The 27,700-nt window shown below is 37.2% G+C and overlaps 1 protein-coding gene and 1 long non-coding RNA gene across 6 annotated transcripts; both read left to right on the plus strand.

Moving 5' to 3' along the window:
• The first annotated feature begins 1,240 nt into the window (after nucleotides 1-1,240).
• LOC146760746 (uncharacterized) lies at nucleotides 1,241-16,576 on the plus strand. The gene is made up of 4 exons (XR_014947188.1): nucleotides 1,241-1,442; nucleotides 1,899-2,072; nucleotides 3,100-3,197; nucleotides 14,576-16,576. It is a non-coding gene; the product is annotated as an uncharacterized LOC146760746 (long non-coding RNA).
• A 2,102-nt stretch (nucleotides 16,577-18,678) lies between these two features.
• ZNF770 (zinc finger protein 770) lies at nucleotides 18,679-27,029 on the plus strand. 5 transcript variants are annotated; one of them, XR_004307333.2, is made up of 4 exons: nucleotides 18,679-18,731; nucleotides 19,116-19,254; nucleotides 22,816-22,928; nucleotides 26,196-27,029. XR_004307333.2 is itself a non-coding variant. In XM_015864907.3 (3 exons), exon 3 carries the CDS (start codon nucleotides 22,948-22,950, stop codon nucleotides 25,114-25,116), a length of 2,169 nt encoding a protein of 722 aa, XP_015720393.2. In that variant the 5' UTR covers nucleotides 18,679-19,023; nucleotides 19,116-19,254; nucleotides 22,816-22,947; the 3' UTR covers nucleotides 25,117-27,029. The 5 variants fall into 5 exon arrangements, 4 of the variants coding, with proteins under 4 accessions (XP_015720393.2, XP_015720392.2, XP_015720394.2 ...); XM_015864907.3 differs by having other exon boundaries at nucleotides 18,679-19,023; nucleotides 22,816-27,029; XM_015864906.3 differs by having other exon boundaries at nucleotides 22,816-27,029.
• Nucleotides 27,030-27,700: the final 671 nt, after the last annotated feature.

Consider the following 27,700-nt stretch of genomic DNA (forward strand, 5'->3'; position numbering starts at 1 on the left):
TCTTTGACTTTGGGGGCACATGTTCTTGTTTTCATTTAGTTCTTTCAAAAACCAGAAACTGTGTTTTGGATATTACTAGGATTTTCAAATAATTGCTTTACAGAAAGGGGGAGGTTAGGGGTAGTAGATACTACAAACAGGGCAGAAGTGAGAAGATTACTTATTATCTACCAACACTGGGTGTTCCCCTTTGGTCTTTAGACAACTCTTTACCACCATGGGTCTCTTTTCTGTCCTTTCTGCCCTTGTTTCTTCCTCTCTGTATTCCCATGCCTTCTTTTCGGTGTTCTTTTCTCCTCTTTTCTCCCAGTATTGATGTACTGTTTAGTGTATATCCAGAAAGAGGAGATCCCCATATGGTAACTTTGTGGCCACTTCAAAGGACTGTAACATCCGTGCCAGGATGAAAAGCACAAGGATAGGACAGCTGACACACAGTGTCCATAAACACACATTGCAACCATCAGGGAGCTTTCTGGATCACACTTTTATGTAGGTTCTGCACATCTCTCAGCAAGGAGACCCAGCAGTGAAAGATCATCCACTGCCTTTAAGGAGCCTGAGCTCTCTGCTTGCTTGTTTCAAACACACCCACATGGCTGGGAACACCATTCTCATTTTGACCTGGAGTTGAGTATACACTCCCCAGTCATGTAAGCACCTCTGACATAGTGCTTCTTGGGACGGAAACATTTCATGATTCAGTAGCTTGAACAAAGATTACCAAGATTTAACAAAATAGACTTTGTAAATAAATGGTAAGATCAACATACAATAAAAGATATATACATATATATTTAAAAAAAAAAAAAAAAAAAGGGGGTGAAAGGGAAGATGAGAGAAAAGAAAAGGGGAGAAAAGAGAAAAGAAAGAGAAAATGAGAAGAAAAGAAAACAGAAAAGGAAAGGGAAAGAAGAAAAGAATTACACAACTCCTCACCACTCCTCGGCTGCATACTTGTCAAGCTGCAGCACAAAGCAGGCTGCTCAGGGAGCACACTGGAGCCCAGCACAGCCTGTCAGGTAGCTCCCAGGTTGGGTAAAACGTGCTTCTTCCCTAAGAGCGCTGCGCGGCCGGCAGCCTCTTCCGAGCTTCAGACCGACCCAAGACGGCTGCCTGCAGGCGGCCGTGCTGCGCGCTGCGCAACGCGGCGAGCCACCCGCGTCCTTCCCTCCTGGCGGCCGCGCAGGATGTGTCGGGCAATGCTGCCCCCTGCCGGCCACGAGGCGCAGGGCTTCTTCCCTGCCTTCAGGGCGGAGGTGGAAGTGTGGCCACAAAGCGGGACGCGGCTACTGGCCCCATTCACTGCGTGAACGCTCCTCGTGCACGGCGGGGAACGAATCCAGTGAGCGCAGTGGTCTTCCCCGAAGTTTCTGTATTTTGCTGTCCCTCTGCTGCGCTGAGCATCGTGATCCCTGCAAAGCGGAATATGCATCGAACAAGTGAATACCAGTCTTTATCCTGATTTTTTTTCCCAATTGCATTTTTTTGTGTGTGTCTGTTTGTACGGTTTTGCATCTTCGTTTGTTTGCTTTTGTTTTTGTAACCTTTTGTGTCCTGAAGGCATAAATACAAGAATTATATCTGTAGCATATATAGAGGTCTGTGTGCAATGTAAACAACCATTAGGGCAGTTTATAGTAAGGGGAAGGATTGTAGCATTGCCTGAAGTACTAAAATGCACTGAGAGAGAATTCGGCTTTTTTTTTTACATATTCTTAAATGTTCTGCTGCTTGCCTTCCCATACTGCACTCTCTTCCATATGCTCCCTACCCCCACCAACACACCCCACCTACACATACTCACAATTTACCAACATACTTTATGGCTTATGCTGAATTAAGATCCACACCACCATTCAAATAAGATAAAATAAACAGCTGTTTTCTTTCTGCAGAATGAGCATATTCTGACTTGGCACTTGTGAAGCTCTGAAAGAAGCAGGCTGCCAGAAATGTCTTACACTGACACAGTGTAATGCTGTGAAGGCCCAGGTCTGGAGCATGCACACCCAGGTGCACTGAGGAGCACTGGGATTTGCAGTGGGACAGTTTCTATAGGGATCTGGCAGGTATGTAAACCATGGTAGTGTATCATATGTCACTGGGATGCCAGAGGAGGCACCCTTGGAATCTCCAGGCCTGAAGTAGCATCAACAAAGTAAGACAGAAGCTCACTGTGGACATTTATTTCAAGACTTCCCTTTCTGCTGGAGAATTACAGTCCCAAGTAGTGCAGGCACCAGAGGCTGACTAGATTTGCCCTGCCTATCTCATCTCCTGCATTAAGATCCTTGATTTGGGAGCTGGGCATTTGGCAGCACCCAGCACACAAACAAATGATCTAAAAAGAGTCTGCAGCAAATCATACTACTGTGAATCCTGTTTTGCCACCCATTTCTGCTGTTTATCAGGTGTGGGCCATTACCCCTCATTCTGAAAATCAAAAGGGCTGAAAACAAAACAAGCATCTCAGGTTGTCTCCTCAGTATTGCTCCTTGCTGTATGTACGGTAACTGTTGGGTCACAGCCTGAACCACTGATTGAGCACCTGCAGAAAGAGCCCGGTCAGCCCTGGGAGCACAGGTGAAGGCAATTCACCTGAGCATCTGGAAAGGGTGGAGCCTGACTGCAGCTCTCTTAGACCCTATTAAAGGACTGACTGTAACTGAAGAAAGGTCTCTGGTTGGAGATTTTTCCTTTGTGGGGTTTTTCCTGTGAGCCTGGATCTTTGGAGTTTGGTGAGCACTTTTCCTTTATAACACCATTCTGTCAGTGCTAGTCCCTTTGCTGTTACACTCCTGTATGACCTTTTCACTGCACTAACCTTTTTGATTCTACTACTGTACCACTCCATTCAGATCAAGCCTTGTGATGCACAGCCACCATGTCTACAGCAGGAAACATTCTCTCAGAATGTGCTACTCACAGGCAAAGGAGCTTGGGTGGAAAGCAGATAAAAGAATAGTAACCAGATCCCAGATTCCTTGTCAGCTAGAAGAATTCAATGCCTAAATGACACACATAGCTTTTTTATAAAGAACGCTGTGAGACACAAATCCCATGAATGTGTTCCTTAAATCTAGCTCTGCTCCCCAGGATACTGAGAAGATCCATACTACGTCTGCTGGCAGGAGCTACTGACAAGTGCTGATGTCTCTCTTTTGGCTGTAATTCAGGCCCCAGGTCACTGCAGTGTGAGTACTCCAAATAAACGCATCTGTTTACTACCTTAATCAAGAAACACATATACATTGTTGCATTGTTACTTTTAAGTTTATGAGCCTAAATACATGCCTCAGGACATGCGCGCCTCCAGTTGTTTTTTAGCATTTATTTGCAGAGCTGCCATCCTGTTTCCCTGTGTTGCTAATGTCAGGCATCTCTCCTTGAGTCCTTTGAGAAGGACAACAGAAAGCTACTTGCAGCTACTAGATTAAACAGGGGTTATGAACTACATTTAATTCTTTGTTCACTCCAAGAATTAAGATAAAGAGGTATGGCCTGCTACAGCTGTGAAATGGTAAAACCTCAGGTGGGAACCAGAGCATTCCAACACAGCATATCAGTTGCTTTGATTATAGTATGGATGAAGTGTCAGTATTCAGAAGCTTAACCTAGCTTTATGGATCGTTCATATGAAAACAAACAAACCTGATATTTCAGACTCTCACTAAAATTATTGCTCAAATTTACTTATTTTAAATGTATTTAAGCAGTCTTTTCCTTTCAAGAGTGAGCCAGTCACTAATAAAACAGTAAAAAGGAAAATAAATTATCTCCCTCTCTTTTTATCTGTCCTCTTACTTTTCATTATTTCAGATACAAACTGTTCGGTACAAAGAACCAGTAGTGCAGGTTTCTGAGATGTTTTGCATCAAACTGTCAATGATGTTCAGATTTATTTAAGAAATCCTCCCCTCCCCTTCATTAAGAGTTACTTCACTGATGCTGGGTTAGCCTGCTTTAATACTGACTTAACAGTAAGAATGTGTTCCCTAACATATGTTAAAACTGCTAATCCAAACCAATTCAGCAGGACGCTTAAAATATGCTTTTGTGGTATTATTGAGACTGTGCATTGCTACTTTTATCAGTGTGTCCGGTCATCTAGAAAATCTAACAAGCTTCAGTATCTTCAGACCTCTAAGTTATCTTCCCAGTTTCAGTCCTAATATTTCTTTATGTAAATCATTCTGCCATGGAATGTGGGGGGACCTTTGCATTGCTATGCCTGCTTGAGAACCCAAAGAAAAGAAACTATTGCAACAGATCCATTTTCAGGAATGGATGTTAATGTGTAATATCTGCTGAAGAAGCCTTGGGACATGGTGCTCTGAGCACCTTTACTTCAGACATAGGAAAGGTAGCTAGTAAAAACTAGCTATAGGAAGCAGCCTGTTCCAGGACTGGTGGCAATAAGGGGTAAAATAGAAAAGAAAAAGGCAAAGAGCTCTCAGCACTCTTTCCATGGATATTAGGAAGATGATTTTGGCAGCTTTACAGGCTCAGAGCTCTGCTAAAATGTGTTTCCTCTTAATATTTTAATGAGCTGAACAATTGACAGTCCCAGCTGAGTACTTCTTTTTGTTGCTGTTGCTAAGCAAAACAAGGGTAAAAAAAGCTCCTTTTTCATCCTGTAAATCATAAATACATCCAAACCATTTGTTTGATATATGCAGAAATTCATTCCACTTTTGTGCCAGATCTTCCTACATAGCTTAGTTCATTTTCTCATGTTTTTTTACACGTATTCAGTCTCTACAACGTGTCCCAGGACGCATCCAGATTTTATTGTCTCTATGTCCTGTATAACCTTCAGGCCCACCAAGTGTCTGTTCAGCTTGGACTCTTCATTTGGTCTCCAGCACAAATATTCATATGTACCGATTCAGTTTCTATGTTCTTCTCTATACATTTTTCTGTATTGTGCTTTGTCAGCTGATATAATTTTAGATTTCAGCAATGTTTTTAGAGGTGCTGGGAGATTTTTGCATTCTTTCTCTCTTATTCTCCAATGACTTCCTGCTTTCCTACAAAAACTTCCTGTCTTCAAATTAAAGAAATCTTTCTAACTCCATATTCTTTATCTATTTGTCAAATTACAAAAAATCATTTTCTCACCTTAGCTTTTTCCTTCTCTTCTGCACTTTCTTTAGCCATTTATCTGCATTTTCCTTAGCCAACTTCAGTTTCTTTCACTGATGAATATTTAAAAGAAATTCTAGTCCTCATACAGTTTGAGGAAATCTGATATTGTCCTTCCAAACCTTTTTTCAGAGCCTACCATGTGTTAGCGAGAATGCCTTACCTAGTATGATGAACCATTTTGTCCTTAACATGTAAGGAAATTTCAACTTTAAATGTTAGCAAGTCATATGTAGCTGCCACGTCCAACTTTGCATATTTAGAGCATGTTCCTGGTTCCACTCTTCAATCTGTTTGTTATATGTTTTTGTTTAGTGGAAGCTCCACTTAGAAGCTGTTTGTAGTCAGTTCCCTCCACATCAAAAATGAAACTGTCCATCCCAAACACTGTTGGTTTCTGACTTTCTCTGACCCTTAAGGCACAGTCATCGTGCATTTTGGAGGGCTTATAGGTTATGGGTTATATAGTTTTGGTTAGAGTGGAGGGGCAGAGCAAAGTAAGCAAGAGCTCCCATGATCTTTCTACAGGGCATTGCTAAAGGGACAGCAAGAGAGGATATCTCTACCTTTGGTGAAACCATCTAACATTAGACAAAAGAACAGACAGAGAGAATATTTTTTAGCCAAATTGCATCTTTAGCCTTCATGAATCTTCCTTTGACTATGGAGTTCAGCATTGTGATTTTGCTACTTTGAGTTTTTAATATACTGACATTACTCTAAAACCAACTACTACCACTTTAAAAACAAACAAGCAAAGAGCCCTAGCATATCATCATTTTTTACATTCCAATGTGTCTGTATTTCTTGTTCCAGTATAAGAGTACTCCAAGCACACGTGAACTCATCCTCAATGAGCATTTCAAAGGTAGTCTATTGGACCTCAAAAATCTTTTGTGTATTTACCACAGTTGCCTTTTTGTTTGCCTGTTAAGCACAAATCTAGAGCAGGCTACAAAGCTCTACCTCATTTATTTTTCCCTTTTTTGTTTTATCTCTGGATTCAACACCTTTCAAGTGCTGTTAACCACTTACATAGGAAAAAGGAATTTAATAAATCACATAGGCACTCTGTAAAAAATTTTCTTGCATTCCTTTCCTGTGTAAATGGTCTGTAGCTTTTTCACGAATCAGGCCAATAGATTCTTTATTTCACGCTTCCATCTTCCTTTCTCTGTAGAACTGCAATGTAAATGATCCTGAAGCATTTTAAGACAATTACAGGTTAGCTTTTCATATTAATGACCTCTGATTTCAGGAACGGAACAAAATACCTGTAGTTTGTAGGGATTCACAGGGATCATCAAGTCCAACTCCTTTCAACTAGTTCAAGTCCTAGAAAGATAGAGCTGTAGTCTGAACTCTAGGTAGGGTTGGAAATTAGTCCCAGAAGACACAACGAAATAGCTACTTCCTACTATTTCCTCAGAGCTTCATACAGTTCTAGAACACTCGTGGTTTGCCAGGGCTTTTTACTTCCTTTATGCTGTGAGCAACACATAAATCATTAAGAGGACTTGGAATGTCTTATTAACAAGACTGAAGGGAGCTTCACAAATCACATTTTGGCAGGCTATATGTTATTGCTTAACAGTTGTTTTTTAAGAAATTGTATAGCCTCTATTCCCAGTGGCTGAAATAGAGACATAAATGAAGCTGTCTTACAAAGAGCAAAGTTGTGACAGGTGAGAGATTTAAATTAGTATACCATACTGTGCAAATAAATAAATAAATAAATTCTGCATTGCAGTCGACCCACCAGGCCTGATCTGCATGGGTTCTTAGAAAAAATGAAGGCTGCCTGACAGCTTAGAGTTAACGCTTGAGGCTTGATCAAAGGTGGAATAAGAGTTACCAACCAGTGGGGACTTCTGCAGGGTTTGTAGCAGCGTACGTTTTGAAATCAGGGCTTGAAACATAGCCACGAAAACTGTCAGGGACTCAGCATTTAACTGGATTTTGAGTCAATTGTAAAATATTTGGACAAGATTCTTTTCCTTCCCCTTTAGCTCTTTCCAACATCCTCCCTCTGGAAAAACACTTTAATATGTGGAATATAAATTAAGAGGTCTCCAAAAGAGTTGATATGCATTTGAGAAAATATTGTTGCACAGCATGACTGGACAGTTTTATTCCATTTGAGACAGATTGAAAAGATGGAAATTACTGTGATATTGGCTGATGGAATAGCTCCAAACTCTTTCAGCTTTGTCTGGAACAGGCATGGCTTAGCTACTGTTGTCTTACATAGTGACTAAACATAAATACTATAAAATATTTATGAATAATGAATGCCAAACTGATCATGCTGTAGATTTTTACTGGAGCATGTATGTCTTGTTATTAACCTGACATTTATAGTATCTCACCGCTTATCACTTAATCAAGTCATCTGTCCATACACTTTGTCTTCTGAAAAATGAGAAGTTGGAAACAGCTCTGTGATTTATTCAGAATCTCTGAGACTGTTTCTGCCAGTGTGTGTTCTGATAAATGTTATGTTAACAGGTTCTCTGTTTGTTTAACATTCCCCTAAGGAGGGTTTGATGTGATTTAAGCAATCTCATATATTTAAAGTACGGCATTAATTTCAAGTCTGCAGTGAGAAAGACAGGAAGGGTCACAGGCAGCACAGCCACTAGTCTCACTGTTGATAGTTTTGTTTTCCTTAGTAGAAGTTTATTCAGACCTCAAGCTACTACTGGTCTTGAAAATCTTAAGATAAACATAGTGTAGAAATTAAGTCATGCATTGAAATACTGTCCAACAACAGTGTAATGTCTCTTGACCAACACACACACTCTTGCTAGCCATTTTCTAGAATGTTATTCCCTGACAGTACTATAGAGGTGATAAATCAAGCCTCAATTATGCATACCTGTTTTCTAGAGAGCATTTGGAACTGCTAAAACACTTCAAAGTTTATTGCATTTTTGTCATGAATATGTTATGCTTTGCCTGCATTTAATGGGCACCTAATTGAAATGAAAAAAGCTGAATCTATATGATATCTAGATTCATTATTATCAGAGAATCACACAGATTTGAAGGGACCTCAAGGAACATGAAGCTCCAACCCCCCTGCCTGGCAGGGCCACCAAACTTCCATATTTACTAGATCAGGTTGCCCAGAGGGCCTCATCCAGCCTGGCCTTGAACAACATTGGGGATGGGGCATCCACAACCTACCTGGGCAGTCTGTTCCAGGACCTCACCACTCTCCTAGTAAAGAACTTCCCCCGACATCCAACCTAAATGTTCCCTCTTTCAACTTAAAACTATTTCCCCTTGTCCTGCTATTATTGGCCCTTTCAGAGTTTACTCCCCTCCTGATTATTGGTTCCCTTCAGGTACTGAAAGGCTGCAATGAGGTAACTCCACAGCCTTCTTTTCTCTTGGCTGAACAAACCCAGCTCCCTCAGCCTGTCTTCGTATCACTGTATACAGACTGTAAGTGAAAAACACTACAATGCAGAGCCAATTGGATCGAGTAATTCTGGTAAATGTTAGCAAATATGGTCTTTCTGTCTTTTTAAAAATCAAACATTATAGAAGAAACTATACCATTGAGCACATGGGAAGCTCACACATTTGCAAATAATGAAATATTTAGTGAAAACTGTTAATAGAGGCTCCTATGTGCCCAGGTTTTGATTCAGTTGTAACTGCCAAAAGCCGTGTGTCAGGCTCCAGGAAGAAGATGCTCATCAGAGGAGGACTTAGTATATAAGGCTGTCAGCTTTCCTTCAGGTGAAATAATAAGTCTGATAACCATGAAGTTTTCATTTTGGAGGAGCTGGCTCTGAGACAGCAGAGAAGTTCCTGTAGCTCCTCTATTATCTCCCCATAAAAACTGCTTGTTGTATAATGTAGTATCTGGTGTGTATAAATGAGATTACCTCTAAAGTATATGAATTCTAAAAGCTGAATCTGCTGTTTGTTCATAGATTCATAGAAGCAGAAAATCATGTGTCATGGTTTTGTAATGTTGCAGCAACATTACAAAACCATGATATCATGTAATGGCCTGGGTTGAAAAGGACCTCGAAGATCATCTAGTTTTAACTCCCCTGCTGTGGGCAGGGTAACCAACCACTAGACCAGGGTTCTATTCAAATAACTTTCACTTGGTCTTACAGCCCACAAGACAACTAAAGATTTTAAAAGATTAGAGATTAAACACAGCAAGGCTTCTATCACTGGACAAACAATTCCCCTTAGACATTTTTCTTGGCTTTCTACAAAACACTGACATACTATAAAGGCAAAGATGATTTCTTTCAATAACATCTTGAAGATATCTGACTACTACTGGTCCACAATAGCCTCCACTACCTGAGTAACACTTGACTCATCATAATTACTCCTTACAGTCTACAACAGATTATTAAGGAAAGTTCAAAACACTGTCCATTTTCAGAATTACTAGAAAAGCTGGAAGGCTTCCCCTTAAATATTGATTTAGTGACTGTCACAGTCATCGGGAGAAATCCTGATGCCTTTCAGTTGGGAGCCACATCTCTAGACAAATCATTATCCCTGTAATAGAAGGATTTACCAAAAGAAAAACAGAAAAAGAAAAAATTCTGTAATGTTACCTCTGAAGTAACATTTTTATTAGATGAAGTAAAATGTCCTCCAAGTGCATAAATTCTACCATCTTTCATTGCAATTTATTTAATTAGAATATTATGCTTTGCTCAATGATACACTGCTTGTAAAGTACCTTTGTCAAAAGTGTTTTTAGAGAGGAAATACAGAGATGACACAGCACTAGTAATTGAGATTCTGCTTATTCTTTTACTATAGTTTTCAGTTTCATCATCTAACTTGGGTGAGATCGAATTTTTGATCTATGGATTTAAGTGCATTGGATGTTTTTGTACAGGGTGTGTTATTGGGGACTGGATACTCCCTAAAACTTGCAAAGCAGGTGTTTAAATATCTCAGAACAAAAAATTAGGAAAATTTTCTTCACTGAGCCAGAAAATGACCATTTTTATATCTTGGAATTTAGTAATAATAAATAGAAGTCTGTAGTACAGACAGTGAGGTTATCCGTACTACCAGAATGTCCAATTTAGACAAAAGTTAACAGCTTGACAAATTGAGTTTAAAATATAGAATCCTCAGTGTACCTACTCATCATGTTTTAATGGCATGTAAAAAGCACATAGATGACCAGTTGATTCTGAGAAAATCTTTATGTACAGTTGTCATGAACAATTACTTACCTCAGCTTTTTACAGTACTCTTTCGAAGAGCTGCAAATTTAAATCCAAAAGTATAATTTCTTAGAGATTCCATACCCAGAGAGCTGGATCAGATCATTTGTCTGAGAAAATCCAGTCCATCGTAAAAGAAAACTTTGAGATACATATCCCATTTAAGTACAGTGTAAGATTATGTATAGAGAGCAGTATATATCTGAATAGTTGAATAAAATTGAGCAGTAGGTCTAGCTTTTCCTGAGGGAAAGTATCTGAGCAAACTGGCTTTGTATAATTACTTTGAAAGTAGATTCAAAATCATACTACTATCATCCTAAAATATCCCTTCTTTTATGTAATTAAATTATCTATATTCACTCTCTATTTCTCACTAAAAGTCTTTTTCTTGTCCTAACATCAAAATCCTGGAGATTCTTTCTGTCCTCATTAGAGTCTGTCTGATTCTTGCTATTAACCTCAGCAGGAACAGAACTTGATTGTAATACTACTTCAGGGGCCTCCTCCAGATTCAGTCACAAATCTACTTTTATATGTAAATGACATGAATCATTGATTTATTTGAAAATGAGGGAAGATGTCTGTGATTTTGCTAGATGGAGAATCAGGCACTAAGTGATTGTCAGTTGAGAACCAACAATCTCAGAGTTAGAAAATGAAAAGAATAACAAAACCCTTCAGAACAGCCAAAGTATCCAGTTCCTCGTCATTCTACATACTAGTACTCTTGATGATGCTTGCTCTTTTTCTTTTCCATTCACACTGTCCTTAATAATTCAGTACATATGTTTTTCTTTAATCTTATTATTAAAGGCAATGGGCTGATGATTCATTCTGCTTTCTTTGCTCTTTCAGTGATGTCCATTAATGAAGACTTGCTCTTCAGCACCACTGACTTACTTAGCTAAATTATTTATTTAGTTAAGCAGTTCAGTGTATCAAAAGTATTTTTGCTCAGTGTAACAGCTACTTATAGCTCAGATTAGAGTTGCACATTAATTTTCAACTAGAAAATATGTATGAAATGGATGGAGCTTCAAAAACCAAAAAATGGAAAATGCAGGGCAGAAGAAGGTACAACAGAACATAGCTACATAGGTAAGAATTATTCCCCTTTCTCTAGCAATTTTTGTCACTTGACTCCCCAAATGAAAAGGAGAATATTTTCCTGCTAGTGAGCGTACTAGGCTAACATATAGAAGTAAAAATAAACTTTTTAATTCATTGACTTTTAATCTTTCCAAGTCAGACAAAACAGAAATGAGTGCCTTTCCTATCCAAGGCCTATGCATTAAATCATCACTTGCAGAAGACTTGTAAATCTTCATGGAAAGAAAGTGATTAAAAATGTTTACTTAAGAGAAGATTTTTGAGTTATTTCTTGTGCAAATCGTTGCTCATTGCCTTGTTCCTTTTTTCTTTATTTGATGTTTTGCTTGTTATTTAAATTATACAGAAGAAACTTTGAATGCAGAAGTATTGGAAAATTCTTCACATGAAATTTACTTCTTTCACTCTTAGCTACACCTGTGGAATGTGACTGCAGGAGAAACAACAGAAGCATTTTCTCTGGATAGTAGGAATGTTAATTCATAGACATGTGCCACTGGGTGTCAGCGGTGTTTCAACACTTCACAAGTAATAACTAATTTAGTTTTAAAGCTTGTTTTGATCAGGAAAAGATTCACTTTCTCCATATTTCAAAAAGTAATTAAAGCACAGAGAAAGTCTGAAAGTCATATTTTTCCTTTGTACTGCTCCATTTCTGTGTGGAAGATGAATATTTCCTATTGGATTGAAAAGCATTTACTTCACTCTTGGGAGTAAATAATGGATCAAGATCAGTTTTTAAATGATTGATCCACAGTAAATATATATATACTTTTCTTCAACATACTGAGAAATGTTACCCAAATCTTTAGAGCCCATAAGAACTCTTAAAACATTGGTAACACAAAGTTTTCAGTGTACCCTATTATTTCTCCTGAATTCCAGCATTGCAGTGCAGATCCATTCCTCATTACTACTGGACTCAACTGTACAATAGTTATGAAGAATAATTTCCCATTTCACTCCACAGCAAATCATATACATATTATCCAAAGCCATTGCAGTCCATTCTTTCAAAATCTGAAATCTCCATCTTGTCTCCTCATGAAAGAAAAACAAGTGAGATTGAAAGAGTTTTGATGATGGTTGTCATAGGGTTTTAATTGGCTTTTATTAAATATGTGTTCAATTTAAATGTCCTCTGAATCCTTGGAAAAAGGCTGTCGTTGTTAAAATATCAATCTGTAACCTGAATTAGTGAAACCTCTCTGCATAAAATCCTTGGCACCCTCAGTTAAATTAGAGAAAAAAATACAGAAGACAAACAGCAGAGGATAAAAGTATTTTGCAAGTCACCTTAGACACTACTTTTTGACAGAAAACAACTGGAATATTTATTGCTAGGCTGAAACCCATGAAAACACAGCTCAGAATGGAAAAATTGACCCTTACCTACTAAAGTGCTTGCAATAAAAAAAAAAAAAAAATAATAGTAGCAATTGGGGGGGGAACACACATGCACAAAAAAGGAAAAACATCCTCATAGTTTCAGCCCTCTAAGTGCCAGTCCTCTGAACTGGTTAATATTATCGAGGGAATCCTTGCCTGACAGAAAGTAATTTAGGATCCATTAAATATGATTACTTGGCCTTGAAAATGATGGATATTGAACAGAATTATATGATCACTTTATAAAAGAAAGGTCTCTTTTACATCCCTTCTTGTGGGGCATTAAATAAAGTCTGAGAAAATTCCTAAGGGATTCCTGGCATTTATAGGTTACATTTATGAAAAGGAGGATTGATATTCATATTAAAAACTCTAAAAATTGAATAGGGTGATGTGGCAAGCGTGTGGACAGCTGTGACATGTCTAAAAAGTGAGTGACATTCACCAACTGTTTTCCTTGCTTCAATTGTATTAGAGATATAAAAAGTGCCTTTAATTTCAAACTAATCTTTCATGTTCTCTACTGGAATATTAACCCCAAGTGATTTCCTAAGTTCTCTATATTTCTCACTGTATCATCATCAGTAACTGAAGCCAGAGGTTTTCAAAATCTCGGGTCACTGTTTTCATCATACTAGATGTAATTGAAGGTGAACTTGTATAAAGACATGATATGCTTAAACCACTTTGAACTAACTGAAATCTAAGCATAAGACTACTATATTTTAGGCAGAGGGAAAGTGTAACTTTTTCATTTCTAAAGGATCTAAACTGAAGCTCAAAAATACAGTGCAAATAGGCAGTTTGATCTCCATCACTTTTCTCCCACTTGGATTTCTGATCAAAACCAATAAACTGAATTCAGACTAACATTTATATTTATTCATTTTCCTACAGCGAGTGTGGGCTGGCTAATTTATCCTACGGAGGCACTTACACCTACATACAAATGTACACAAGGGTTTAAACTTATGTTTCACCAGATTAAAAGCACAGATGTGAACTGAGATTTTCCACATTTCCCATCAGTGCCTAAGCTATTTATTTTTTCAGGTTATGGTGGGGGTTACTTCACAGTTTGAGTCAGTAAAACATGTGTTTGACAGAAGTATCTTAGCTATCTCAAGGTAGCTTATCTGAGATAGCTCAAAAAAACCCACAATTTTAGTGAACCAGAATTTTCTGCTAAAAAGCTGATTTCCTCAGTCAGCCCATGACTTGTTCCCCTAATGTGACCTTTTCATTAGTTTTGGTAACTTCCTAACATGTAAGAGAAGGAAGAATAAAGGCCTTATATTATGAACTTGGAGTACAATAAAAGGTTTCCTGATAGTTATCATCATAATTTTATAACCCTTAGCATGCAAACTAATGCAATATGAATTACATAAGCTCTTCATTTTTTAAAGGAATATATGGTTCTGTACCTGGGAATAGTTAGTAACAGGTGATATTTCTTTTTACCTGATTTTTCTTTTCAGCAAGTAAATGAGTTTTCTTGGATATAATAATACCTGAAAAGTTCTGCCAGCTAAGTGTAAAAGGACATCTAGAAGGAAAAGAGAAGTGGTTGTAAAGAAAGGAATAGTAAGCAACCTCTGATTTGTCTTCAATCAGCATTTATTAATCTTGTTGCAATGTACAGAAATGCACATAAACTATCTTTCTAATTATGTATAATTCAACTATTCCTTCAGCAGAGATCCTGGGTAGCAAGACTATGGCTGAAGCACATTTTTATGGCTGTGAAATAAACTCTGGCAAACAAGAGCTTTTAATGGAAGAGCTGACACAACTCTCGTACTTCAAGTGCAAAAGGGTGTGACTGAATTTAAAAACAATTGAATCTCATCCATTAACTTTCTTGTCACATGGTGGCCGTACTGCAAGAAAGTAGTTAACAATGCATGCAAGTAAATTAAACCAGGATTAACTGATGCTGTTCCTCCTATGTGTTTCATAAACATTAAAATTAAAATACAAAATTCTCAGTGTTTATAAATGTTGCCAACTATGATGCTGAAGCAGTCAAGCAGGTTATGTGATAGTACACATTGTCTCGCATCTCTCCTCTTGCAATGAACCTGTTGAAAAACTGCAACATCTGTAATCGTTTCATTTTTTTTTAATTTTTATTTTTTGTAAACTTTCTTAAGCAGTGTCATTTTCAGAATGTTTGTGGATGACATAAAGACCTGTTGTTCTTTACTGTGATTAATATACATGCTGAAAAAGTATCCAAAGTTGCACTGTGATATTAAAGCAAAGATGCTACAAACATAAATGAAGACATGGCTCAACACACACTGAACAGAACTTAGAGAAACTCTATGATCCTCTCAGATAGCAACATGGGGACTGCAGGACTGTGGTGAAAAGCAGTAAATCTGTTCTAAATAGGACACCATGTCTGACCATTGCTGATCAGTAGGCCGCTATGGCAGTATGTTCTCAGTTAATCATTCATTCCTCTTGAAAATTAGGTATTTTCTGCTACTGTGTGAGTGCTTTGTCCCTAATTAATAAACCAGAAAAAATTTTCCTTGTGGTTATTAGGTTCTCAAAATGTAGAAAGACAAGTAATAGGATTTAATGAACTATCTTCCTTCCAGTCTTCTCTTGGATTTATGTTTTGGTTTCTAATCTTTCTATACATTGCATTGGTCTCTGCCAGATAACTTACAGGTGTCTGGATTGTCTGCTTTGTCTGTTCATTATCTGTACCTGCATGGTTGTTAAATTCTGAGTAGGTTTCTGAAATCATTTATTTGTTACTATAGAAAAGAGGATGGTTTTATAACATATGCCACTTGCAGATTTGGACTTCACCAACGGACCACAAAATTATTTTGTGATTTTGCTGGACCAGATCCTAACCTGATGATGTGGCTTCAGCTTTTGACTTACAGAAATAAGACTTTGAATGAAAAGTTACCAAACAGACTGCAGAGCCCAGGCAAGTGTGTATGAATTATATTTTTTTCTTTCTTAGTAAGTAATAATCTAAGTCAGAATAAAAAAAATTAGATAATATACACAGTATATGCATCTTTACATCTTAATTTTTCACTTCTAGATCATCAAAAGGTTCCATTCAAATGGAAACAAACATAACTAGGGGAAGGAGGTGAAGAAAGGAAACTTATGGAGTATGTCAATCTGTAGATTAATTAATACATTAATTGCATTTAAGAGCCTGCATGTACCTGTCTTCCCACTGAGATACCCACTGTGCAATCAGTGGTAATTTAAAAATCAATTGCTCTTCTGTAGTAATTAAATTTGTCCATTTGAACAGATATAATTGATAGAGCCTACAATTCATCTCAAAGCAGGGACGCTTAAGGAATTCTAGAGATAAGGGATGGAAGCTAGCAAGCTGGGGGGTTTTACCCAACAAATGACCATCCAAATTAACAGTTTTCTATACTGGTTTTATATATAACATAACAGATATGAAATTTGAATTTAAATATACTGCTAGATAAAGTAAAATATACTTCTAGATCAGGCAAAAAAAAAAAAAAAGCTGGTAGAAGTGATTGTATTTAGACACAATAATATGTTATCATAAAATTATGCTTACATATCACAGAACTAAACTGTTGCTTTCAAAATTTTGTCACATTCTTTTAAAACTGATTTTTTGATACGATGCTCTTGCTGTTTACAAGTCTGGATGAATAAAGTTTACTTTTCTTGAAAATGTCATTAAAATTTGTCTTTTTTTTTAGTGTACAAAGAATTTTTAGAGCTTTTGCCATACATACTGCTTAATCAAATACAATATGATGCTTGCACGCGTAGAATACATATTTCTGAGATTCATTAAACAACTATTTCCCCTCAAGGCAGTTCATCATTATGCACTAGATGGCTCTAAGATGGACTATTTGGGGGAGTATGGGGGGGGAAGGAAAAAAAAAAATAAAAGCAGAAAATAGGAAAAGGGAGAGAGGAAGAAAGCTAAGACTAGCGCAAAATGTGTATTCACAGTTTTAAAAGTCTTTGCAATTTATTTCAGCCCTGAGGTGGCATTAATTGACACATTAGCAAGTTACATAGTGTGTTATGTGCCTATTTAATCTAAAATTCAATGAAAATAACACCAGGGAAATAACTGTAACACATTGCATACACAGCACATGTGTTTAAAGTACGGAACACCTCCATAAAGCAGACAAAATATTAATGGTAATGTGTCACAGTTAACTCACAGACTGTCCCTTCAACTCACATAATTGAATTACCAACTGTCAGTTTGCAGAGGCATCTTTACAATATCTTAAGGTAATATCTTATACAAATTAAAGAGAATTGAAAATTATTTTCGTATCAAAATACTACAGTGTACATCGTCAGAGGAAGAAATCAATCATATTTTAATTAACAGTAAATCTAATGCTAATACCTTTTTTAAACATTGTACATTCCATAAAGGTCTGTCTTTACTAGACTTCATTTCCAACACCTTGTTGTATTCTTTTACCTACAGTTTGCCTAAAGAAACTAAAAATCACACATGTAAAGTCATGGATCCAGATGGAAAGATTCTTCATAATACCATGAGACTGAGTGGATTTTTATTTTTTATTTTTATTTTTTTGTCCTGAAACATGAATCTCTATGTCATTTACAATCTGCCTCATTTATTTATTTTCTTACTTATTTTATTTGCTGGATATTGCTGCTTTCTAGATAAATATCCAGTTATTTCTTGAACCCTGCTCAGTATTGTATCACAGCAAGAAAACACCAAAGACAAATGCTCACCATGTGGAACCTTTTGTCACATCATATCAGTACCATTCTGGATGCCCTTTTATCATTATTCCATTATTTTAAAATCCCGCTATAGCCCAGGATCCACTTGTGCTGGGCACTGCACAAAAATGTCCATTCTCTCTTTTGCAAAGAGATGTTGTGCAGTCACCACTTGGTGCTACGTGTGTGGGAACAACAGAAGTGGAAATATGGGCCCCGACCCATATTTGCTGTGAAGGTAAATATGTGCCTGTAATTCAGAATGCTCTGTCCCAAAGAGTTTACATACAGTTTAGGCAGAAGGATGGAGAAAGCAGGCAGATAGAAGGAAGTAGAGCAGAACAGTGCCCATCAGCGTAATTAGCAGTCTGAGCACACCATCAGCCTCATCCATATTCTTGCATTTTATTAATTATTAACAGACTTTTATGGTGAATCTCTTATTCACTGCTATATCATCTGCATGTTCCTTTCTGAAGTAAAGAGTCTTTGCTTTTTTCTGCCAGTTTTTGGCCTTTGCCTGGAAGACCTGAGGACAGCCACAGCCAGGCTGCAGCAACTGATGGCCCTGCCATTGTCCCTGGGGTTTCCAGCCACCTTCTGCCCATGACCTATTCCATTTCCATGGCCCCTCTCTTGCAGGAAAGAGGCTCTAAAATAAAATATTACTGGTGTGTGCACAAGCTATTGGAGATCTTTTTAGGCAGTGCTGCTTCCTAAGCTCCCAGGCTACAAGTTTTGGTATGTTTGTCCACTTGGTTGTGGGACAGTGTAATTCTACAGAATCACAGAATGGTTTGAGTCAGAAAGGGACCTTGGAGATCTAGTTCCAACCCATTAAGAGTGTCACATCAGTGAAGGACGGTTTCAGACGGAGGTTGAGAACTACCCTCACCAATCCAGGTACCCTCGTTTCGATCAGCCCAGCCGCTTCCCGAACAGGAGGCGGTGAGGCCGCATCGCGCATGGGAACTTAAGGCTCCTGCCCACGTTTCCGGGCTTCCCGATGTCTGAGCGCCATCCGGGCGGAAGCGTTTTCGAGACGGTGTGCTGGAGTGGGCTGGAGGCGATGTACTCGTGGTGAACGTTTCTGTAAGATTTTTCCCCTCCCTACCCTCGCCCGGTACCAGCAGGGCGGCACGGCACGGCTCAGCCCCCGGGCGCTGCCGGTGCTGGGCTTGGGCTGTCCCCGCTCGGGCAGCTATGGGTAGCGCAGAGCCGGGCCGCCGCGGCCCTGCAGGGACCCCGTTGCTGATGTGGAAAAGCTGCCGGCGGTTGTGTTCCGATTCGCTGTCTGTAGGAGCCGGCTCGTTAATTGCTTTAACTGTATTTAGGAGGGTCCTGTTTAAAGGAAGGGTCGAAATTGACACAGCGTTTGGGATAGGTCAGTTTCAGGTCGCAATTCCCTTCAAAACTTCGTTATGTGGTTAAACTAGCACTGCTACTCCTTATACTCCTTATATGTTTTTGTTTCAGACAGTACTTTGAAAAATAGATGGAAAGCAGAGGCAGATGAGATGCACTAGCCTGATGCTGATTTCTGTGTTAAAGATCATGTTTCTGGTAAACTTTTCCTTCAGTGCAGCATGCTAACCATGTCCCCAGAGAAGGACAGGTGAGGAAACAATATTGAATGTGTTTTGCTAACAGAAGTTGTACTTCTGTTGGATATGCTGTCTCATGGATAAGCAGCTAGTTTTCTATTGTCTGTTTTGCAGTTAATTAATGATACAAGAAGCACTTTATGTTGCCTAATATGTTCTTTGGTATTATTCTTTTTGTATCTATCTGGAAAGGTATATATATTTGCGTTTCTTGAGGGCTGAGAGTAAACTAGTGAGGCATAGTAATCTATTGATCCTCTTATCTAGACTAATTCCATTAAGTTCATATACTTAAATTTGAAAGGCAGTGTTCAAAACAGAATAGAGTATTCCAGTTGTTGAATTCTAAGCAGTAGCATGGGAGATTTATGTGCTGCTCAAGCTCTGTTTCTGTTTATATATTGTGGTATAACAGTATACTGTTGGTATATGCAGCATCTGTTCTAACTGCTTCCAGGTGTCTTCTGTGTAGCTGTTACCTAGTAAGGTGTTCATCTTCCAGCTGAATATTCCACATAAATAGATGTTCTTGTCTTTCTTCTTATTGAAGCATGATCCCAGTTTTTTTTCCCCCTTTAGACCTTCTCTTATTATGAGCTTGCTGTCATTTGAAAAATAAATAAAAATAATATTCAGACATAGGAGAGTACTCTGTGTACCTTTGGTGGCTTGCATCTTTATCTTATTTTTCTGCATGACAAGAACATGCATCCAAAACAAAAAGTAGTGTCAATTTAATATTAAACCAGGCTTAGTCTACAAACTAAATCTTTAAACTAAATTTTTATTGTGTAGGGATTTACTTTTTCTAATTAGGACAAGCCTGCTTATTTCCAGGACTTGCAGAAAAGAATATTCCACGCTTGTCTTTGTTCTTTGATCTTTAGCAGCAGTGTGTTTATTCATTAGATGTGGAAGGCACAGTTCACAATGAAATAGATATGGAGAAATCTATCCTTAGTAAATGCAATTTGGAAAAGTATTTTGGCCACACAGAGCTGCACTTAACATATTTCTCCTTCTGTACTGCCTCATTTGAGCCTAAAGTCTTTCAGTGGCAAATAACCAGGTCTACTCTGCTTTAGACACCTTTTACTACAGAACACTTCCCTCATTCATCAGATAGAATCTATAATACATTTATAAGCTAAATACAAAATCCCTTGTGTAATATGCCACAGCTGTCTCTCGCTTTGGACTTTTTTCTTTGCACGTCACTGTACTGTTTGAGTCCTTTCCTCATGTGTAAGTTAGATCTGTATGACAGCATGTTAGCTAAAATTTGTCAGTCTTTACAGTTCTTTCTCAAGAGGCTTTCCTTCAATTCTAATGGAGGCTGCCTTGAACCATAGCTGTACAGGAAGTTCCAGCACAGCTGAGAAGCATACTATTCTTAGCCTACCTGTCTCTACATTCACTGAAGCACAAACTAGAAAGCATTTGGTGTCATACATTTGCCCTAAACTCCTTGCCTTCATCTGATGTGACAACTAGGAGGAACAGGGAGTCTCCTAAGACATTATGTTTTGCATCTTCAAAAGGCTGAAACTGAGTAGCTGTTAAAATTATATAGGAAGCAAATAAGAAAGGAAAAGGTGACTTTTTCATTTGCTCCATAGTATTAAGTCTCATCTTGAATGACTGAGATTAGATAACTCCTTGGTACAGTTACACCTGCATCTAAGGCACACATCCAAACATTATTTCATTAAGTATCATGTCTATGAGAGGTCAAAAGATCCCACAAGATGAACAAGTTTCTTTCTCTTGAACATGAGGAAAACCTTGGTTTCTCAGGTATTTTTATTCTCTTGTGCACGTGTCTTAAATATCATAATAACTTCCTTTACATTGCAGTAGGATTTTATTCTTTAGAATTACATTAGATTAACTTCTTGGGTATTTCTGAATTCTTAAAAATGAGGGACATAGTCACCTTGGGAGAAGGCAGGCCTTTTAGAAATACAGAATAAATTAGTTCTGGTGGCATCTAGAATAAACAATTTGTGAGTTATAGTATCAAAATGCCATGAATTATAGTTGGTGAAAATGCACTGTGTACCTCAAAGTTGTTACATGCTTTCTTAAGCTATTGTTTTGAAGTTTGTTCCCTACATCCCTTTCCTATTTTATATAAGGGGATATAGATAATTCTGTGGAAGTATTTTCATGCTGTTATTCTTACTGTTGTTGTCTGGAATAATTCATCTGTCTTAAATGCTGCAATTTAGGATGTGACCAATTGAAGAGTTAGTCCAGCAGTGATTAAAAACACCTATCAGTTTTTCTTATTTTATTTACTTATTTCTTTTTTAAGTGAACCTAAAAGAAACACTTTTTTGTGGGGGGAGGGATGGGGAAGGACTTTTCTATTACAAAAAGAAGTTGTCAAGGAACAACTTCTAATTGTTTTCCATGTTCATTAGGTGAAGGACGAAGGAAGTAACTTCGTAGTAAAGAAAGGTTCATCTGAGCACAAGGAAAACTTGATGAGAAGGGCGAGGATAGGTTAATTCCCTTTAGTGGAAGTGCTTTAAATCCTTTTGGAAATTGTCTCTGACATGAGTGGAGGGCCTGGGCTAAATAGTTGCTTGAGATGTTCATATGAATATTTTATTAAAGATACCAAAATTTGAGTGCATAAGAAGTTAATTATTTTCAAGTCATTGTGCTTCAGTGGAGACGCAACATATTGTTGAAGTGTGCTCCAACTTAAATATTTCAGAATGAAACATTCTGGTTCATGATGTTAGTTTATTCTAAATCATTCACTAAAATGATTTAAGATAATGTTTATGTTTACAGTGACATAAGAGCATATGCATCGTTAAGTATCACAACTCAGATGTGCTAGCTTAGTTGTGGTATAGTAAACAGTCTGTATTCCATCCTTGTTCTGATGTTAGTTAATGGTTACATTCTGCTGTGCTCAGTGGTTAACTCATGTATGTGGCATTCTGAGATAAAGCAAAAACTATTACTGTTCTATATACAGTTGACAAAACATACAAATGTAAATTTTAATTCTGTGCTTTGTTTCAATTTAATATTTATTTTTACTTCCTACAAACACTGCATTTACTTAATGTTGATGTTTTAAGGCCAAGAATCCCTAGCTCTTACGTCTTTTTATCATCTTCATAAATTCCATATGTGGGATTTAGAATTCGTGTTGTAGGGAAAAGATGTATTGTAATAAGTCTTGTTGATTTGCTTTTTTTATCTAAAGTATATCCATTATTTTTAAATAACCTAAATATTATAATGTAGCTGAACTACACATAATTTAAAAGTAAGAGGAGAATTAAATAATACCAGTTTTACAGCATTGGTTATATAAACTTCTTCTGAAAAGTAGACCAGATTTTAATACTATGTAAAATAACAAGTGAATACTCTGTTATCAGGAAAGCTTTTAAACTAAATTAAATCAGAAATACTGTTATCTGGATGTTTTTGTTTGCCCCTTTCCTTCCCACCCCCTCTCCTCCCTTCCCCCATAGGAGACCAATCTTATATTATTATAGGCTAAAATACTGTTGTTTTTTGTTTTTTTTTTTCTCTCATTTTAGGGACCTGTGGTATCTCTGCTAAGAAAACTTACTGCTTCTATGGCCTGCTGCTTTAGTGCACAATTGATGATTTCACTTGAAATACTCACCTGAAGAAATTAACAGTAGGCAAGGTATAACTGCTTTTTAACAATGTTAAGAATTCAGCATTGTGTAACAGCTAGTAGGATACCCAAGAAAAAGCCATATATTTGTGACATTTGCTATAAGCAGTTTGAAACTCCATCAAAATTAGCAAGGCATTATCTGATACATACTGGTCAAAAGCCATTTGAATGTCATGTGTGCTATAAAACATTTAGGCAGTTAGTCCATCTGGAGAGGCATCGATTGACCCATAATCTGCCTTTTAAGTGTCATTTTTGTCATAGAAACTTCAAAAATGTAATTGCTTTATTGAAGCATCAGCAGCTTCATAATGAAAATGATCAGAATTGTATCAAGCAAGAAGAAAAATCTGTGAGTTCTGAGCAGGATGGGGTCACTCATGGCATATTTCAATGTTCTGTGTGCTGGAAGTCTTTTCCAACTGAAGAGAGGTGGATGCTGCATCAATGTCAAAAAGCAGATTGTCTACAGGGTACCAGAAGGAGAAAGAAAACTCACCCCTGTGAATTGTGTAACAAGACATTTCCATCGAGATCTAAGCTAGAACGACACTTTCTTATTCACACTGGCCAGAAACCTTTTAAGTGTTCTTCATGTGGCAAATCTTTCAGACAGTCAACACATTTGAAAATCCATCAGCTCATGCATACTGAAGAAAGGCCTTTTCAGTGCTGCTTTTGTCAGAAGGGATTTAAAATACAGAGCAAACTTATGAAGCACAAACAGCTCCATACCAGAAATAAGGCTGTCTCCAATATCATATACAAAGGAAAAAATAAACATCTCAGACTACAGAAACTGTCAGAAGGAAAGATGGATAGTTTTGAGAATGCTGACACATTCAAATTGCAGGAGAATGACCCACATGATGTTTATTTGATTTATGTCGTACCGTTTCAGTGTCCAGTGTGTGAGCAATGTTTTGAGACGGAGGAAGTTCTAAATTTGCATAAATGTTATCTAAGCGATAAGAAAAGCTTAAGTTACACAACAGCATGCAGCCACACAGTCAGCATGAAAAGCAAGATCCTGATGAAGCTGAAGCGCACTGGAGGAAAGCTATCAGATTTTCCTGTGACTGGCAGAGAAAAAAGGAAATCAGGCCACCTTAGGAGTCCTGACCTGGTTGCATTTAGAGAACAGCAATCTGATCAGAGTGTTTCCACAAAGTCTTCCAGGGACTACTGCAGCAAGCGTGACCTGTGCAAGGCAGTCAATTGGATGAAAAGTTTTACTGTGCCATTACACTGGCAAGAGCACCTAGAATCTCTCAAAGTAGGAATTAATTTAGAACGTGTGATTACTGGAGAAAGTGTGTTAAGCATCAATGATGGAGTGCGTAATAGGGATGATGCTTTTTGTGGTTCATCAGATGATGGCTTCTTTGATAATTCAGAAATACTTCACTATGCTTTTTCAGGTCCTTCTAAAAATATACGTAACAGACACAAAGTGTGTAAATGTGACAGATGTGAAAAAATATTTCCGTCTTCATCCAAGCTTCAAAGACATTATCTTATACACACAGGACAAAAGCCCTTTTGCTGTAGTATTTGTGGGAAGACATTTAGACAGTCAGCTCACTTAAAAAGACATCAGCTCACCCATACTGAAAATGACTATAAAAGCTCTGTTTGCCAGGTAGAATTTGGAAATCTGAACAAATTCTTCAATCATCAGGAAGATCACATTGAATTTGAGTCTTCTCAGCCTGTGAGTTATTCAGGTTATCCTCAAGCACCTTCGCAAGCACCTGGCTTTCAAGAATTTGAGCTGACTCAGTCAAATCAACAAGCTGAAATCAAAGCTGAAATTGAGTCAAGGGCCTTTGTTCTTGACACTGGCAGTAGAAACACAGAGCCTTATTTGTGTAGTAAATTGATGGAAACGGAGCAAAGCTGTTACAGTTACTGGCACAATTTTTCTGAAAGTATTGAAAGAAGAAAACTGTATCAGTGCAGTCTCTGCTTTAAGACATTTAAATCATTTTCTAAGCTTGAAAGACATTACTTCATGCATGCTGGACAGAAGCCATTTGAGTGTTCAGTTTGTGGTAAAAGTTTCCGACAGTCTCCACATTTGAAAAGACATCACCTTACTCACTTTAAAGAGAGGTTAAAGCTGAGTTCCAGTCAGCAACGATCAGAGAATACATTGTTTTCATTGAACCTGGACGCTGTGCCCTGCAATTAATATTTTTGATTGCGTGATTATTAAAAGGATTATGTTAAACTAAAGAACTGACTGAACGTGATTGTCTTTCTATGTTGTGAAGATGATCTGATGAGTTAATTTGCTCTTTTCAGAACTGCCGGCTTGATTATAAAACTGGTAACTATGAAAAGATGGTAAAAACAAAACAAAGCAGTAAGAAATCTTCACATTTGTTTTCTTCAATACAAGTTCTTACTGTATTGATGGTATCATGGCAATCAGCAGTGCTCTTTACTTTTTCCTGTATACTATTTTTATGATGCTAAAGCTGTTCAGTGATAATTATAAGGAAGTAACGATAAAAAGGCAACTTCTGGAATGCAGGAAAAGTAAATTCTGCTTTCTTCAGGCTCCCTGTACATTGCAAACATTAAAATGTTGCATACGTTTGCTGTATTTAGTTCATATTTTTTTCAAAAAAAGTTAGTTCTAGATGAACAAGATGCAGAAAAAAAGAACAAGCTGGAGAAGTGGAAAATAATATTTAATGAGAAAAACTGATGACTGGCATTTCAGAGGGAAAAAAAAATAACTCCTCATTTGTAATGTGCTTGGAGATCTATGGGTGAGAAATTACATCCTTTCCTTATTAATGGTAAAATGAATAGGTTGTGCTAAAGTAGCACGGTTTTTAATCAATCCCGGTTACCACTTCATTATTTTCACTTCTTGCAGAATCCTTTTTTCATGCAATATTGAATTATTTTTCTGCAAGCAAAGAAAGCAAAAAAATATCATGGATAATACACATGCAGTTATTTGTACCTTCTGTTGTGCACATTGCACCAGTAAAAGAAATGCACTCTTAGGTGTTATAAACCAGGTAGGTAGTTTTGTTGGGAAATCATGTTCTTACTATATGAAATATAGGAGACTAAGAAGAATTTTTTGCTCATAGTAAGTAATTTTGGTTTTGTGAATAAAATCTGTGGTTATACTTCTGGTAAGTAGAGAGCTTTACCTGTTGTTCCTGTGGGTCTGGCAAAAAGTGTAAGTGCAGTGGAGCTTTAATCATCGAGAAAAAAAAACTAAGTTTCCTTTTTTCTTTTTTTCTGAAGAATCATCATAGAATCACAGAATGACTTAGGTTGGAAGGGGCTTAAAGATCATCTAGTTCCAACACCCTGCTATGGGCAGGGATGCCATTCACCAGCTCAGCCTGCCCAGGTCCCCATCCAACCTGACCTTGAATGCCTTCTGGGATGGGGCATCCACACCTTCTCTGGGTAACCTGCTCTAGTGCCTATCCACCTGCATATAGAATTTCTTCCTAACATCTAACCTAAATTTTTGGTACGTTTTCCTTTATTATGCAACTTCTGAATGTTTTAATCCTGAAGTTTTTAATCCTACGTATAAATTAACAGAACTGTAAGTTCTGTAGGTAAATACTTTTTATTTATTTATTTTTTATTTATTTTTATTTTTGTTTTGAAGTGATTTCTCTAGGTCTTGCCGTGGCATAAGCTTTGTAGTAGTTGATGTAAATGAAGTGAAGGATGAAGAGAATTCTTACCATATTTTTGTGTGCGTTATTATTTCCCACTTTCAGAGAGAATGAAATCCTATGATTTTTATATGGCAGGCTTATGTAGTATCTTAAGAAGAACTGTGGTTATATACTGAGATTTTTTTTTTCTTCCCATGTGAATTGTTTTGTATTGAAAGTGTATTGTAGAGCTCTTGAAATATTTCTAATGAACTATTTTATTTATCTTGCACTTCTATTGTATAATTTATGCACAAAGCAGTGTGTTGAAACTATATAACATACAGTATGGAGAGGAGTTAGACTAGATATTAGAATTATTTAACACTTTGCATGTTAATACAGATAGGTTTTCTTTTGGATTTTTTTACTGTATAAATAAAGTTAAATATTTTTAAAGAGAGAGACTGGTTGTTTGTTGTTTTTGTTTGTTTGTTTTTAAGAAGTCGGTCATTTGAAAAATATATTTTTAAACATAATGTTTGGGGAAAAAAGTAAACGGTGTATTGAAAAAATATTGATATTAATGTAATGGGGGAAAGATACATAAGAAAGCTAAATTTGAGGCATAAGGAGAAGAAAAAGAGTATTGTCCTGATTAATTAGGAATCTAAGATAATATGTGGGCTCCATGAGATTTTTAGAAGGGCAGTTATAGCCATTTTGCTTATCTGGCTCTGTTTTTGTCAAAAGTTTTGTGCTAGTATAGATTCACAGTTTTAGGGAATTATAGTGTTAACCAGCTAGATATAAGTAACAAAGTTTTTACAAGTCTTGGGGAAAGAATCTAGGGTTGAATTTCTATCACTAAAATTCTCCAAATACTTTTGAGAATTTGAGCTAGAGTGATTTTTTTTCCAAGCGTTAAGAATAATTCTTCATGTCGTTTATTATTATATTATTCCCTTTCCATCACGCTTCCAGGTAAGTTCAAGCCATCGATCTCTGAAGTATATATTTGGTGGCATAAACATTGCCTGTAATTAGTTTTGTTGGAATGAGCTGATAGAAAGCAGTAATAACCCCATAGAAACATAGTGGTTTTTTGTCTTGTTTGTTTTAGGAGTATATATA

Source organism: Coturnix japonica, chromosome 5 (genome assembly GCF_054131305.1).
Source record: "Coturnix japonica strain WE chromosome 5, WE-NBRP24, whole genome shotgun sequence".
NCBI classification, from domain to species: Eukaryota; Metazoa; Chordata; class Aves; order Galliformes; family Phasianidae; genus Coturnix; species Coturnix japonica.

Coding starts and splice junctions, on each gene's coding strand:
- ZNF770 (XM_015864907.3), top strand. CDS start 22,948: ATGTTAAGAATTCAGCATTGTGTAACAGCTAGTAGGATACCCAAGAAA.